This window comes from Salmo trutta, chromosome 6, assembly GCF_901001165.1.
Source record: "Salmo trutta chromosome 6, fSalTru1.1, whole genome shotgun sequence".
In the NCBI taxonomy this organism is placed as follows: Eukaryota; Metazoa; Chordata; class Actinopteri; order Salmoniformes; family Salmonidae; genus Salmo; species Salmo trutta.
This window is the reverse complement of record NC_042962.1, coordinates 52,037,840-52,050,254: the sequence shown is the minus strand read 5'-3', so window position 1 is coordinate 52,050,254 and position 12,415 is coordinate 52,037,840. Positions and strand designations below refer to the sequence as shown.

Here is a 12,415-nt window from a genome sequence, read left to right as displayed (position 1 = left end):
ACCTGTCCTGAAATCAGTAATTAGGCAACGGTGGACTCAGCACGCTGGGGGTGGAGACAGTCTGTAGCACGCCACCATCCCTCATTGGGCGGCATCTGAATGCTCTAGTCCTGATGGGCACTAGAGCAAGCGAGATACAACCCATACCCAAATCACAGTGTGGGCAACGGGTGAGCTGAGACTGAGTGTAGCTTACCCCGTCCACCATTTCATAAAAATATATATCGGGTATTTGTACTTTTCCATCCAATGGATGCAGCAGTGATGAACCCCCAGATAATGACGGACGTCAACGGCAACAGCAATGCCGCGAACGCCGAACTGGAGGTGAAAAAGCTCCAAGAGCTGGTTCGGAAATTGGAGCGGCAAAATGAGCAATTGAGGACGCGGGCGAACGGCTGCACTGGCAGCCCCCACATTCTACCTCCCTCCCCGGCCTACATGGCGGGGAGCTACTGCATACCTAGTCCGTTACCGACGCTACTGTGCCAGTCTTCCTTGGAGTCATTTTTCCCGTTGGACGAACCGTTCGAATATTTACATTCACATTATGTTGATACTGCTCTCGAGACGGAGGCTGATTATATGGAACCTACGGTTCTGGATGAGGTGGACATTCTGGACCTAGAGGCTATATTCTCTAATGAAGACTCTGAAGCTACCTGGTAACTATTTCACAATGTCCAATGGTTTGTATAATGTAGCTGAGAGGTGGCAAATTTAATCTGACAGATTGCTTTGAAACTTGCAGTCCTTATTTGCATATGACAATGTATCTGTCATATACGATGGTGATGCAGTGTTCTGATCATTTTCTAGGATATGTGACTGTTACTCTGGTAGACGTAGGCCTATGGAATATAATGATGTACCTGCAAATGAGACTCAAATCCTAGTAGGAATGATATACGACAACAAAGCCACACCTTCGGAGCAAATTGGACAGACATATGGAGCTGACACCTGTTCCAATGTCATTCGATTTGTCTTTAGCGAACACAGAACATCGATTTGTTGCAATTTATCATAGTCAACGATTATGATTGAGCAGACGGCCACTGTGCTCTGAAAATGTGCCTGTTGAAATGGAGGCTAGACTGCATCAGTCTGAGACATGACGACTGGACACAAAGTGCTGTTATTTTAGTGGTAAAACGTATGCAAAAGAATACCCGCTGATAAAAGGTGACATTCTACTTTTGACTCATTCTTTATTATGTCAAATCTATTAGAGTGCCCAAAACCAGTTTTGGACTGCAGTCAGAATTGGCTGCTCCTCACTATGCGCCACGGTTTGCACTTGTTGGCTACAATCAATATGATTCTATTCTCAGGTCCTAAGTGAGATTTTGGCTTGATGTACATTTTTGGGATCATAGTAAAACTGGAAAACGTATCACTGATCCGAAACCAGTCTTCCCTGTAGGCCCATAAGGGTTGATATGGGACTATAGGGCAGTAAAATCCTCTTCATTCCTCCTCTTCTGGCTCTCATCCTCAGTGGCGGTTCTAGACCATTTAATCTGGGGGGGGGCCAAGCTGGGGCCAGTTGTACTGTTTGAGGGGCCAGTTACATTAGATGATGTTATATCGTTTTCTTCACTGCATTGCAGGCATTAGCAGGCAAAAGACCATGTTCATAATCATTCAACAATTTATTTGCATTTCCATTATAATTTTCATTTGCATTACATATTCAGTATCAGGTCACATTAACTGTATTCTCTGGTTTTTGTGGTCCCATCAACTGCTAGTGCTCATCCTGTCTTCCCTGCAGGCTGTATGTGTCAGCCAAGGCCCGGCTGTGGGGGGAGAGCCCTGTTACCCCCCTCCAGTGGAGCAGACAGGTCCTGGACAGCCCCAGAACAGAGGTGGAGTCTGCCCGCTCACTGTGCCTCAGGTTGGACCAAGGTATGAGGAGGGGTAGTAACTAGGGACCAACAAGGATGGATGGATTGATAGATAGATGGATGGATGGATGGATTGATAGATGGATGGCTATATAATAGACCATAGGTTTCTATCAACCTGCCGGCGCATTTTGTTTTCAGACTTTCTTTCAGCAGATGGTTATGATTCTACTTTACTGTATGTGTGGGTACATGGGCGGGGGGCGGGGGGGGGCTGGCACTGTGATGCCTTGAGCTCAGTGTGAAACAGATCCTCAAGTCTCTCAGGATTATGTAACCAGCCAACTCCAGACTATTTTGGACTTTGAGGTAAAAGTACAGCACCTTACCAGATAGTCACTAGCCACACCCAGTACTGGCTACATTAAACTACACCCAGTACTGGCTACATTAAACTACACCCAGTACTGGCTACATTAAACTACACACATGACCGGTGTCATTAAACTACACACGGTGGTCACGCACAAGCGGAGTCACTCCTGAAAAGACAGCCGTATACAAACCTACACACCCACACATTCGCAGCATGGTTATGACAGTGAGGGCATTCATTTCACCCGGTCAGGTGATGGAGATCACGTTCTAATTCACGGGTTTCAGTGGAGAGGTGACCGGGTCGAATGAGAATGAATGGGTGGCCGTGAAGCGGAGGTATGAGTGGTAACGTCAGGGTTAATGCCTCTACTCCTGATACATTCCATGGTGTCCAATGACCACTGAGAGTGGACCTTGGGTTAATGTCTGAGAGGAAGCTGTGGTGTGAAACAGGACAGTGAGTAGATGTGACGTCTCCCACGGTCTTCGCTGAAGGTAATGTATTAATACAGCGTTAGTCCTCTAAGCTCTTAATGAGAGGTGAAGCGCTGGCCACAACTGTCTGTGTGTGTCACTTTCAACAACTTAGTGTAAACACACGTCAGCTTAATTGCATTTCTTTTCACTATTATATATTTGAAAAGTATCTGTTTTTGCACATTAGATCCAATTTAACTTGGCGTTCATATCATATACTTGTCATGCAACCGCTTATCGTTGCATCAGTTCAGCTGCCATTTTATTTTTTTAACCAGGCGAGTTAGTTACGAACAATTCTTATTTACAATGACGGCCTAGGAACAGTGGGTTAGCTGCCTTGGTCAGGGGCAGAACGACAGATTTTTACCTTGTCAGCCCTGGGATTCGATCTAGCAACCTTTCGGTTACTAGTCCAATGCTCTAACCACTAGGCTACCTGCCGCCAATGCATCATGTGAACTACAGGTAACCGCCAAAATAAAGGGAACAACAACATAAAGTGTAATACTTATAAAATATACTTTTATCCCTCATACTCATGTTTCCTTTATTTCGTCAGTTACCTGTATTTTACTACAATATATTGCTGTAAGGATCTCTACTAGAAGCCCGTGTATTAATTCCACAGTAGCTGTAACTGCAGGAAAAGCCTTCCGCTGCTTTCACACTTGACCTACTATCTGCCTGTTGCTACGTTCACAGGGCCTCCCTCGGCAACCAGAGGGGTAACCATGGTTACCGTGTTTACATGAAAGGCATCTCGCCTCGATGCTGCTAAGTGGCTTATATTCTCAGTGACAGGTATAACGTAACCTCACTCTATCTGTGGTGCAGGGATATATGCAGCGCTGTGTTGAGCAGCTCACAGTCGAACCCCCACACAGAGGGAAAGAGAGAGATGATTTGCTTTTTCAGCTCTGCCACATTTATTAATCATTCTTCTCTCTCTTTGTTCTTTTGATCCACCACATCTCCTCTAGATAGATTGCTGGGATATTTGCTTAGCGAGTGTTCATTACTGTAGGTCTCCTCTATGAATATATATCAGATGGTGTGTGTGGTCGCTGCTCCGTCCCTGGTCCTGGCCTGTGCTGAATGGGTGTGTTGAGCAGTGTGTGTGTGAGGGTTGTGAATGCAGCTTTGTCTCCTGGGCATTGGACAGCAGATGTGTTCCCTGGCTGCTACTGAATAGTGGTTCTGTGACTGTCACAGCAATGTGACGCGCTGGGTGTGAGGTAAACAACCGCTTCACACTGCTGACCTCTGTTCCTTGTGAGGGGCCCGGAAAGCACTGACCGCTGTGTGTGTGTGTGTGTTTTGGGGGTGGTCCGATACAGTACAGTATGACATTGCCTTTTCCCCTCCCTCCTCCTACCTCCCATGTGTAGTCCATAGGTGGCGGGGGGTCTTCTCCAGCCACTCTTCCCCTGCCCTCCCCCTGAGACGTGTAGCTGGAGTGTCCCCCCTCAGTGCCTCGTTCTCCAGGTCCTGCTCCACCCCTCCGCCCGCTGACAGACCTGGTAAATACACACACAGATTACTGTGTGACATAATAATGTTACCATAATATTACCATATGACATTAGTTGAACTAGGCGTTTTTCAACCTTGCAACCTGATCAGGAGAAACTCTTGTTCCTATTGAGCAGGAAACCTCTGTGCCCTATTGAGCAGAATCAGGGCCATATTGAGCAGAATCAGGGCCATATTGAACAGAATCAGGGCCATATTGAACAGAATCAGGGCCATATTGAGCAGAATCAGGGCCATATTGAGCAGAATCAGGGCCATATTGAGCAGAATCAGGGCCATATTGAGCAGAATCAGTGCCATATTGAACAGAATCAGGGCCATATTGAACAGAAAAATCCTGGGCCGTGTTGAGCAGAAACTCAACTCTCCTGATCAGTTCACCAGGTGAGGAAAAACCCTGGTCCTTAGATATGAGGGCTACTCCATCCATGATTACTACTTAAACATGGTATTTCACAACTGAAAAAAATACCACAGTCTCTTCATTGAAATAGTTTTATTTTTTCTCCATTGAAACAGCTCTCCATGATTCTCTCTTTCTCTCCCCCTTATCCTGTCTCTGTCCCCTCCCTTTCTTTCTCCCTCCGTCAGCCTCATTCTCCTCACCCCTCCATCCTCTCCTCCACCTGTCCCTGACTCCTGTAGGGAAGGCTGAGAGAATTCCCACATTCCTCCCAGCCAATCACAATCGCAGTAAGCCTCGCTCGCTCCCCCGCTGGCCCACGTTGTCTGTCCTCTATGTCATGTCAAGGTTTGCATCTCAATAGTCTGTCTGAAAGAGCTTCCTCTCCTTGTCTCCTCTCCTTCATTCCTGCTGATGTTAGAGATATGGACAGGTGAAACACCTTAAGTTTCACCTACTGGCTGTCTTGTTAGATCAGAACAGAGGTGGACACAAGAAGAGAGGAGAGGACGCCACTATAGACTATTGAGAAGTCCCCGAGGTCATCATTCATCATTTGTCACGGCAAGAGAAGGAGTGTTTCAGTGTGTGTTCAGTTTCTGCTGCTTCAGGTGTTTGCCATGTGAAGTTCAACATAGTGGGATGGTGAGGGGACAGACTTGAGGTGAAAAGTCCCTTTGGTGATGGTTGCTCCACATGTCACACAGCTAGGTCGAGCCTGTGGGACCTGGTTGGCGGCCATAATGGAAAATGGCCATAGGGGCTTGGAGTGGCCATAAACACAATATGGCCTTTTCTAGATTTGTCTGTTATTTGTGGTGCTTCTATCACCAAAGGCACAATTCCATGACGTGGCCTCCCTACTAACAGTGACTCTGCAATGTTTCTTAAAGGGAGAGTGATGTTTTTTTGCTGCCAGTGTACCTCTATCTAAACTAATCTTGCTTTTCATCTGGTCAGTATTCTTTGTGTTCATTGTTAATGTAAAATCTCTGCAATGTCATTTGTCTGTCACCTGACCTTTGAACTCTGTTGTTGTGTGTCGAAGGCCGCAGCCTCCGGCGGTTCCTCCTCAGCCCCCAGTCTTCCATGGACAGTGAGCTCAGTGCCTCAGAGCTGGAGGATGACTCCGTCACGCGGGGATACAAGCTGCAGGACCTTGTTGACGTCCAGGTCATGGCTCGTCTGCAGGAGGACAGTGAGTCCCTCACCCTTTATTAAAAACTGTTTTGGTGTTGTCACATAGTTATGACTATATATTGTTTTACATAGTAAGGGGTGAGTTTTCCCCCCTTTCTATGTAAAAGTGTGGAAAATGCTTTATAAATCAGAACCACTATTATTGTTATTATTAACTATTGAGCAGGTGACCTGAAAGGGAATAACTCTGGGCCCCAAGGTTAAAAGTAGGGCCCAGAGTTGTTCCTGGTCAGTTCATGTGGTCTTGGATTCCTGGCCATTTTCTTGCCCTTTATTGTTCCTCTCTCTCCTTATCTTCCTCTGTCCTTCTCTCCCTTCTAACACTGTAACATGTGATACAAGACCTCAGACTTCATCCAGGCTTTATTAACCTTAACCTCAGGCGCAGAAGGTGACGACTGATTGTGTTTGTGTTTGTCCGTATTTCCCCCTCCTTCAGGTCTTCGTCAGGACTACGCCACCACCTCCATCAACCGCCGCAGCGCCAGCTTCTCCTTCCTCTCCCTTCATCACAGCGGCGAGGCCGACCTGGAGGAGGAAGAGGATGAGGAAGAGTACGGGCAGCTACCACCTCCCCAGCCCCGCCTGACCCGTGTGGGACCCACCCTGCAGCGCGGCCTCTCCCACTCCCACACCTTCTCCAGCATACGGGACTGGAGGAGGAGCACAACAAGCCTCTCCAGCCCCTCCACCCCTCAGTACCCCTCTGGAGGATTCTCCTATCAGCCCCCACCCCAACCCCAGGCCAGCCCCACACTCAGCACCTACACACCCGAACAACAGGGCTTCAGGCCTGGATCAGGTGAGCATGCCTGGCCAATGCAGGTACTTGGGTTGCGTTCATTAGAGAAAATGGGAGATTATTTTTTATTTTATTTTTTTTAAATGATGACAATAAATGTTTTTATTGGACAGTGTTCTCCTGTTCGGTGTCTATTGGACTCAACACCGGCCCTCTGCTTACATTTATGAAATCTCACACTAATAAGAATTCTTGCTTTGCAAGACTCTCCTCTAATAATGGTTTGTGTTTTCTGTGTATTTATGTTCTCTGTGTATTTTGGGGATCACATTTGGAATGCAGATGGATATGAGTAAATTTTTCAAACAAGCCTTTTTGTTGTCTTGATGGAACATTTGCATAACAACAAAGTACAATATTAGTAGGGCTACAAAATAATTGACACACGACATGATGGCCCTCTTATGAAATAGTTATACTAATCTATTTATAGGTTTGTGTTCAACTTGTCATTGTTTAATGGAGGAACAGGTCATTAAGGTCACCCACTCGTTAGTTACTACTGTAGGTACTTCCCTAGCCTGTTGACTGTACTGGCAGACTACCAGGGATGTACTTCCCTAGCCTGTTGACTGTACTGGCAGACTACCAGGGATGTACTTCCCTAGCCTGTTGACTGTACTGGCAGACTACCAGGGATGTACTTCCCTAGCCTGTTGACTGTACTGGCAGACTACCAGGGATGTACTCACTAAGCCTCTTCAGACACTGACTGTTCCGTAAGCTCTTGGAGGCTATTCTGTTTCTGTTCTGGGAGCTAAACCGGAGAGGGACACTGAACAGAGGGTGGTGAGATTACAGGAGATGTTTATCTTTGGGGCCTCAACACTGGTGTTCTTCAAGAGAGAGTAGTGAGTGACACGTATTCCCTTGAAGAGGGCTCTATGTCGAATCTGAGATGATAAAGTCTTAGTCATCTAGATCTGTGGCCTTGAATTTGTGTGTGTGTGTGCGTGTGTACACATTATATTTAGATAAGCTGCGGAGGAGCATGCCCAACCTGTTCAGGGCTCCCAGTGTGCCTAGCCCACTGAGCCCAGCCAATCACATCGGCTCTCCTTCCACCCTTCGGAACAGTCTGAGCTTCGACTCGTCCAATGGGCTGGCCAGCAGGCTACAGTCCTCCAGTGAGATACCGTCTTCTTTGTTTTAGCTCTGACCATACGCATACTATAAAAACTGCAGAGCTTTATTGACTTGCCAGAATTCATCAAATTGAAAATGATCATTCATTTTAGTAGGTAGTCCATACATTATACAGTAGATCTGAGGAAAACATGAATATTATATCAATCCATTAAATATTCCATGAATCTGTATATGATATTGTCAACCCCCTGTTCCTCTCCCCACTAGTCCCTTCACCCGGTCAGTTGCAGAACAGAGTCCAGAGTGTGGGGAACTTCCAGTCGTTGTCGCGGCAACCCCTCAAAGCCACAGCCTACGTCAGCCCCACTGTGAAAGGGCCAGTTACCATGCCGACCTCCACCAGTCTGCAGTCCCTGAGCGGCATCAGTGGGATCCCCCTCCCCAGTAAACCAGCCGTGGGGGTTGGGGGCACTCCTACACCCCCCCGGAGCAGCCTGCCCCGCCCCGCCTCCTTTATTGGGACCAGCTCCACCCCTCGAAGCAAGATCGCCCAACCCACACGCAGGTAGGCTACTGTAGGACACTAGGGGAGCGCCAACAAGCTCAAAACTAGGTTCTTGTTGTCTGGGATTGTAATTTCCTATTTTTCATCTCAATCTGATCTTCTTTTCCCCAGTTTATTGACGCCTCCTAAGAGCTTGTCCACCCTGAGTGCCCTACGAGACGGGAGCTGGAGAGATGGCTGCTACTGAGAGATGGCTGCTACTGAGAGATGGCTGCTACTGAGACAGGGATGAATGGAGAGATGAGATCCAGAGAAGAAGAAGAGCTGGCAATGTAGAGAGACCCTGCTGGTTGGGGTCACTCACTGCCACACAAAGTGTTCTTGGGGAATTGAGAAGGCAGGTCAACCAAACTATAGGGAATAACAAACTTGTGTAGAACGCCCTCATGATTGGGTATGTGAGGTGTGGTCAGCACTCAAACATGCATTCTCCACCTGTCCAATTTGGTCTGTGCCAAGGGTAATCCCCCTGTTGATAGTTTATGCACTAACAAGTTTTAACCACATTATGGTTACATTAACATAGAAAGAGCTGCCACTTTATGCTAATTAAGCCACAATTTGTTTTTTTTACTTTGGAACTCTGATTAATAAAAGGTGTATTTTCTCTTAATGGAGAGCACCAAATATGCTGCTAAAAAAAGTCAAAATCAATCCCTATTGTCTGGGTGTATTTGGTCTAATTTTTACATGGCAAGGTATATTTAAAATAAATCTTATATTATTTATTATGTTATGATTAGTGTAGAGACTAAAGTTAACTTTCAGTGTGCATTGTTGGGATGCTGATTGTATTGATGCAATATTCTTCATGATTTTTTTTATGTGAAGCATATTAACCAAATTAAAGCTAATGTCTGAATCTGTTTACAAAATGTCTCACCAAGACAGGGAAATGACTTCAAGTTGTGTTTTGGACACTTTTTAAACTATAAAGATTCACTGGCATATCTATGAAATATTTGTAATTGTTGCACTGATTGTACAAGTGTGAATTGAAATGTAATTGTTTTTGTTCATTTTATTTGTGATATTGCACTTTTATGGTTAATTATAATTTTGTTGATGAAGAGCACAGGGTAGATGTTTTGTCTTTTGGGATGAAGGATTACTTTTTAAAGATCACTTACGTAGCATTCTGTATGTTAATCATTTTTTCAGTATTTTAAAAAAGCAGGTTAGTCTTCATGGCACATCTCACCATCTTTCTCAAACATTTTTTTTTTTTTTTACTGTATTTAATTGAATGAGTGTAGTTGTTTTTGAAACTAAAATTAAAGATTTTCAAATGATAAAAGTATTATTTGAACCTGATATTCAATTATGTCTCGAGTTAGTAGGCTACTGGTTATTTTCACAGGTGAAAGTTCTTACATTTTCGCTAAATTTGTCAGATTGATTGTATTCAGTTTCCATATCAAACAACATGTAACGCTTTCTGTTTCAAGCCTATCCCAAACTATAACCCTTACCTTAACCATTCACCGTTAATGCCTAACCTCAAAAATGTGGAGTTAATGTCTAAACAACCTTACACGGAACCCAAACCGCGAGCGCCATTGTGCATAAATGTATTTTGTCCCCCCACACCAAACACGATCACAACAAGCAGGTTAAAATATCAAAACAAACTCTGAACCAGTTACATTAATTTGGGGACAGGTCGAAAAGCATTAAACATGCATTGTTATTTTACCTGAAATGCACAAGGTCCTCTACTCCGACAATTAAACCACACATAAACGGTCAACAGAATTGTTTCTAGTTATCTCTCCTCCTTTCAGGCTTTTTCATCTTTGACCTTATATGGTGATTGACATCTAAACTCACGTGGGTATAACCAATGAGGAGATGTCACTTGGGTACCAGCTTCTATAAACCAATGAGGAGACGGGAGAGGCAGGACTTGCACCGAGAGCAGTGTGGGTGCAATAATTGAATAACATGGATTTCTACATTTATTTTGCAACGCTCGCGACGCGACGTGTCCGGTCTGGTCAGCATGTTAGAAATTTGACGCTTGAGTAACGTGGATGAACGTGTAATTCTGGTGTGAGACTGTGAGCTCTAGTTGCAGCATTACTAGAGTAGCCTACATCGGATAGAGTATTCTAATTTGTCAGTTCGCAATATTTTAACAGTCAAAGCCACAGGCAGGCATATACCGTACCTGTATCTTTAGGCCTACTGTGCATAATATTTTCAAAGTTTTAATAAAATGTCTGTTCCCATACCGGTAGTCGAACCCGGGCCGCCTGGGTGAAAACCAGGAATCCTAACCGCTAGACCATATGGGAAGTTGGATAAATAAGTAGTAATTTAACAGTGAAATACACAGGTAAGCCTACTGGTACTGTAGAGGGGTATTTCCGAATTCTTGAGTACCCCCAACATTACAAATTTTGTTGTAGCCCTGGACAAACAGACCTCATTCAACTCATTGAGGGTTTGATGATTAGTTGAATCAGGTGTGCTTGTCCAGGGTTACAATAAAAAATATGTACTGTTGGGGGTATTCGAGAAGTGATGTAAAGTACTTAAGTAAAAATACTTTAAAGTACTACTTAAGTGGTTTTTTGGGGTATCTGTACTTTACTATTTATATTTTTGACAACTCTTACTTCACTACATTCCTAAAGAAAATAATGTACTTTCTACTCCATACATTTTCCCTGACACCCAAAAGTACTCGTTACATTTTGAATGCTTAGCAGGACAGGACAATTGTCCAATTCACGCACTTAAAGAGAAAATCCCTGGTCATCCCTACTGCATCTGACCTGGCAGACTCACTAAACACAAATGCTTTGTTTGTGGTGATGTGTCGTTCGCGAACGAGCCGGCTCGCATATCAGAAAAGCCGAATCTATTTAGAAAAAATAAGATATGAATAATCAAAATATTTAAATTAGTATAATTAATTAATTAAAATAACGAAGAAAAAAAATATAGGCCTAAATGCTCAAGCGCACACATTCCTTCTGACTGCTCAGACTAACAGCCTCACCTCTTGTTCCTGTCAATCAGACACGCGGTGTCAACCAATGATCCAAAGATGCGTGAGGGAGGGCGGAGCCAACTCACTCACAGTCACACACTTAGCAGCCGATGAGAGAGGAAGGACAGCGGTGAAAACAACAGCTGGAAGATGAGTCGGAAAGCGCAGTAGCATTTGGATGCATTTTAATAATGTAGACAATGTTAGAACACAGTGTATAATTTGCCAAAACTAAATCTCATATAAAGTCGGTTCTACGCACAACCTACACAGGCATATGAGAAACTGTGCACCCAAACGTGAAGCTAGCTGTAGCGGAGCTTGGAGAAACTAGCGGGCCTGCTAGTGATAGTGGTGGAGCCAGTATCCACTCAGTCAAGTAGACCTACTCCGCGACCCACACCTGCGCAGTCTTCTATGGATCAGTTTATGCCAAAGTAGCAAACAAGGCCAAATTGGCCAAATCTGTAGCAAAACAAGGCCAAATTGATATTGCATTGGCTATCAAGGGTAACCACTTCTTACATGTCGGTTACATGTCACTTCATTGAAGATTTGAAGATACCCACGGCTTACTAAAGTCATGACAGGGAGACTGCATAGTGGCCACATCCTGAGAGGGTCTTCTTGAAAACGGGACAAATAATTACTGAGAGAAGAAAGTGAGGCAAATTTGATACTTAAGTATATTTTAGCAATTAGACTTACTTATGATACTTAAGTACATTTAAAACCAAATACTTTCAGACTTTTAATCAAGTATTATTTTAGTGGGTGAATTTTACTTGAGACATTTTCTATTAAGGTATCTTTACTTTTACTCAAGTATGACAATCCGGTACTTTTTCCACCAATGTATTCGAGGAGCACAGTTAAGGAAACACTGCTAAAGAGAACATGTTCAATGATGTTTAAACAAAACAGTTATTCCCATACCGGGAGTCGAACCCGGGCCGCCTGGGTGAAAACCAGGAATCCTAACCGCTAGACCATATGGGAGGTCTTGAACTTTGGAAGGACTATAGACTATTTGTTCTGTCTACACGGGACGGATGACATATTTATATGGAATTATGTCATTCAATCCATTATTCTCATATTCCTTATAATAAACTGC

The 12,415-nt window shown here is 44.3% G+C and overlaps 1 protein-coding gene and 2 non-coding genes across 6 annotated transcripts; 1 reads left to right on the top strand and 2 right to left on the bottom strand.

Moving 5' to 3' along the window:
- Positions 1-106: 106 nt before the first annotated feature.
- LOC115196239 (SLAIN motif-containing protein 1) lies at positions 107-9,370 on the top strand. Of its 4 annotated transcripts, XM_029756867.1 has the most exons (9): positions 107-665; positions 1,778-1,911; positions 4,097-4,228; positions 4,833-4,934; positions 5,693-5,842; positions 6,284-6,646; positions 7,621-7,773; positions 8,003-8,300; positions 8,412-9,370. In XM_029756867.1, the coding sequence occupies exons 1-9, from the start codon at positions 250-252 to the stop codon at positions 8,485-8,487; spliced, it is 1,824 nt and encodes a 607-aa protein (XP_029612727.1). In that variant the 5' UTR covers positions 107-249; the 3' UTR covers positions 8,488-9,370. The 4 variants fall into 4 exon arrangements, with proteins under 4 accessions (XP_029612727.1, XP_029612728.1, XP_029612729.1 ...); XM_029756868.1 differs by lacking the exon at positions 4,833-4,934; XM_029756869.1 differs by lacking the exons at positions 4,097-4,228; positions 4,833-4,934.
- A 1,155-nt stretch (positions 9,371-10,525) lies between these two features.
- On the bottom strand, positions 10,526-10,597 carry trnae-uuc (transfer RNA glutamic acid (anticodon UUC)). The gene has a single exon. It is a non-coding gene; the product is annotated as a tRNA-Glu (tRNA).
- Positions 10,598-12,225: 1,628 nt separating this feature from the next.
- trnae-uuc (transfer RNA glutamic acid (anticodon UUC)) lies at positions 12,226-12,297 on the bottom strand. The gene has a single exon. It is a non-coding gene; the product is annotated as a tRNA-Glu (tRNA).
- Between the last annotated feature and the right edge of the window lie 118 nt (positions 12,298-12,415).

Bases quoted from the DNA above. Each gene is read 5' to 3' on its own strand.
- LOC115196239 (XM_029756867.1), top strand. From the start codon at position 250: ATGGATGCAGCAGTGATGAACCCCCAGATAATGACGGACGTCAACGGC. The intron at 4,229-4,832 runs GTAAATACACAC...TCCCTCCGTCAG, and splicing joins TCCGCCCGCTGACAGACCTG to CCTCATTCTCCTCACCCCTC. The intron at 7,774-8,002 runs GTGAGATACCGT...TCTCCCCACTAG, and splicing joins CAGCAGGCTACAGTCCTCCA to TCCCTTCACCCGGTCAGTTG.